Raw genomic sequence first — 2,028 nt, forward strand, 5'->3', positions numbered from 1 at the left:
TCTGATCAATAATCAAAAATTCTGATCAAGAATTAGCCTTCATAATACGAGCTGACATTTGACTCAAAGTGATTTCAGGGAAATTTTCTTTTTACCTTTGTAAATACATTTTTCTAATTTTATTAAATGCATGCAGTGTTTCCTCTAGGATTTTTTTCCAGCTGTAGTGGCAGGACAATTGGTAATGGTCAGAAATTCAGCGGGAGCGGGCTTAAAAAAACTGTCTCCAAGGCTCTAGGCTGCGCATCAACACACACGCTAAGTTTTTTTCGGCTACTCCATCTCCACCCCCAATCATTAGTGCCATTTCGTTTTGTCTTTGACAGAACATATAGGACAATTTTTTAAATAGCGCCATAAACAAAATTTATTTCAAATTTAATTGAAGCACTTTCAAGGACCTATGTTTGTTTTCAAGTACTTTCCAGGCCTTGAATCCATATGTCTGAAATTCAAGTACTTTCAAGTACTTTCAAGAAGCGTGGGAACCCTGAAAACTGCTGCTGCTTGTCAATCACCCGACGTTCCGCCTTCCTTTGCAACTCCTGTTCAATAAATTCAAACTCTGAATGTGAATCAAGAGAATCATGACCAGCTTGGTCAACAGGAAAGTCCATTCTGCATCCTCACCTTAATTCTTTCAGCTTTCTCCTTTTTCCTCTGTTTCTCAGTTTTCTTTTCCTGTGTTGCAGTTGGCCCAATGACTGTGTCTTCGATGTCCCCTTCTGGCTCAATGTCCACTTCCTCAATCAACCCCTCCACCTGCTCTTTAAAGGTGCTCTCCTAAATAAACACACACAAATGCATATTTATATTTAGGACAGCATGTAGACACATTCCAATCTAAACTAGGAGCTTGTGTCTAAAATGGTATGCTAGTGCTATGCTAGATTACACACTACACAGCACTGTATAATGCTTACCATTCAAAAACATTTTATATATATATATATATATATATATAAATTTCCTATGATAAATGTGTGCTGTACCCACTTATCTTAGAAAGTAAAAATAAAAAAAACTACATTATATTCATAAAAAATTTAAATAAATAAAAGTACAATGTATTTTGTCAGTTTGATTTGAGAAAGATGTTAAAAATAACACCCGCAATGCTTGATTCATTCTTCACGCAGAAAACAATCTGACTGCATTACACTGTGAGATACAGTATTTTCTTCTGAATATTACAGTTTTGCAAATGTAATTATTATCGTAGACCGTAAACCTTTTGGTTAGGACAGAAACATTATGCGAGACAGGAGACGTTATGTCATTGCAAGTCATGGTAAATACGTGGTCACATTTACTGTTGTTCTACACATTTTTGCAGGTGGGATCCATTCATTTCACTCGGCTATAATATTTAAGTATTTGGCGCTGTGATGAACATCATAGCAAATACACAAATCTGAATGGCTGTTTAAATCATTTAAACACGATTCAGAAACAGAAAGTAGTGCAGCTGCTTTGTTTACAGGATTTCCGGGGTAACGGCTGCATTTAAATGAATTATTATTATTATTATTATTATTTCTGCAGTTTAGCGCCATCTGCTGTCAGAGAGTGAAAGTGCACTTTCATCCAGAGCATCTCTCACATGTTCCGCCATGTGCTTCTTGTCCGCGCTTGTTTATGTCAGAGTGCGCACACGTCTTTCACGCAGCATACAGCGGTGTTGTGCATTTTGACCAGTTTATGGGAAAAGTATTCTTAAAATGCATTCAAAATTCTGAATAATTTGTTATATATAATTATTCACGGTATTTAGAAGTGCCCACGATAACAATATCGTGCATATTCATTACCGTGATATACCGCATTACCGAATACCGGCACAAGTCTAGTAGGGATGCACGATATTGGATTTTTGCCGATATCCGATATGCTGATAATTTTCAACTCATTTTGTCCGATATATAATTATTTTTAATTTTGGTTTGTTTTTAACAAGAACTTATTAGTTAGAATGAAATAAACAATAATAAAGTTATTTTATAATGTCAGCACATTGAAGATTTGAAA

At 35.5% G+C, this 2,028-nt stretch overlaps 1 protein-coding gene across 1 annotated transcript in view; it reads right to left on the reverse strand.

The window, feature by feature from the left end:
* Positions 1-1,615, reverse strand: part of LOC107677048 (glioma tumor suppressor candidate region gene 2 protein-like) — a 3,244-nt gene extending 1,629 nt beyond the window's left edge. Inside the window, exons 1-3 of the mRNA XM_016471839.1 lie at positions 1,604-1,615; positions 631-783; positions 498-545 (exon numbers count right to left, since the gene is read on the reverse strand). Of these exons, the coding sequence (XP_016327325.1) occupies positions 498-545; positions 631-783; positions 1,604-1,615 (213 nt within the window). The remainder of the gene's footprint in view (positions 1-497; positions 546-630; positions 784-1,603) is intronic.
* Positions 1,616-2,028: the final 413 nt, after the last annotated feature.

The sequence above is a fragment of the Sinocyclocheilus anshuiensis genome, unplaced genomic scaffold (genome assembly GCF_001515605.1).
Source record: "Sinocyclocheilus anshuiensis isolate Anshui unplaced genomic scaffold, SAMN03320099.WGS_v1.1 scaffold24, whole genome shotgun sequence".
Taxonomy (NCBI): domain Eukaryota; kingdom Metazoa; phylum Chordata; class Actinopteri; order Cypriniformes; family Cyprinidae; genus Sinocyclocheilus; species Sinocyclocheilus anshuiensis.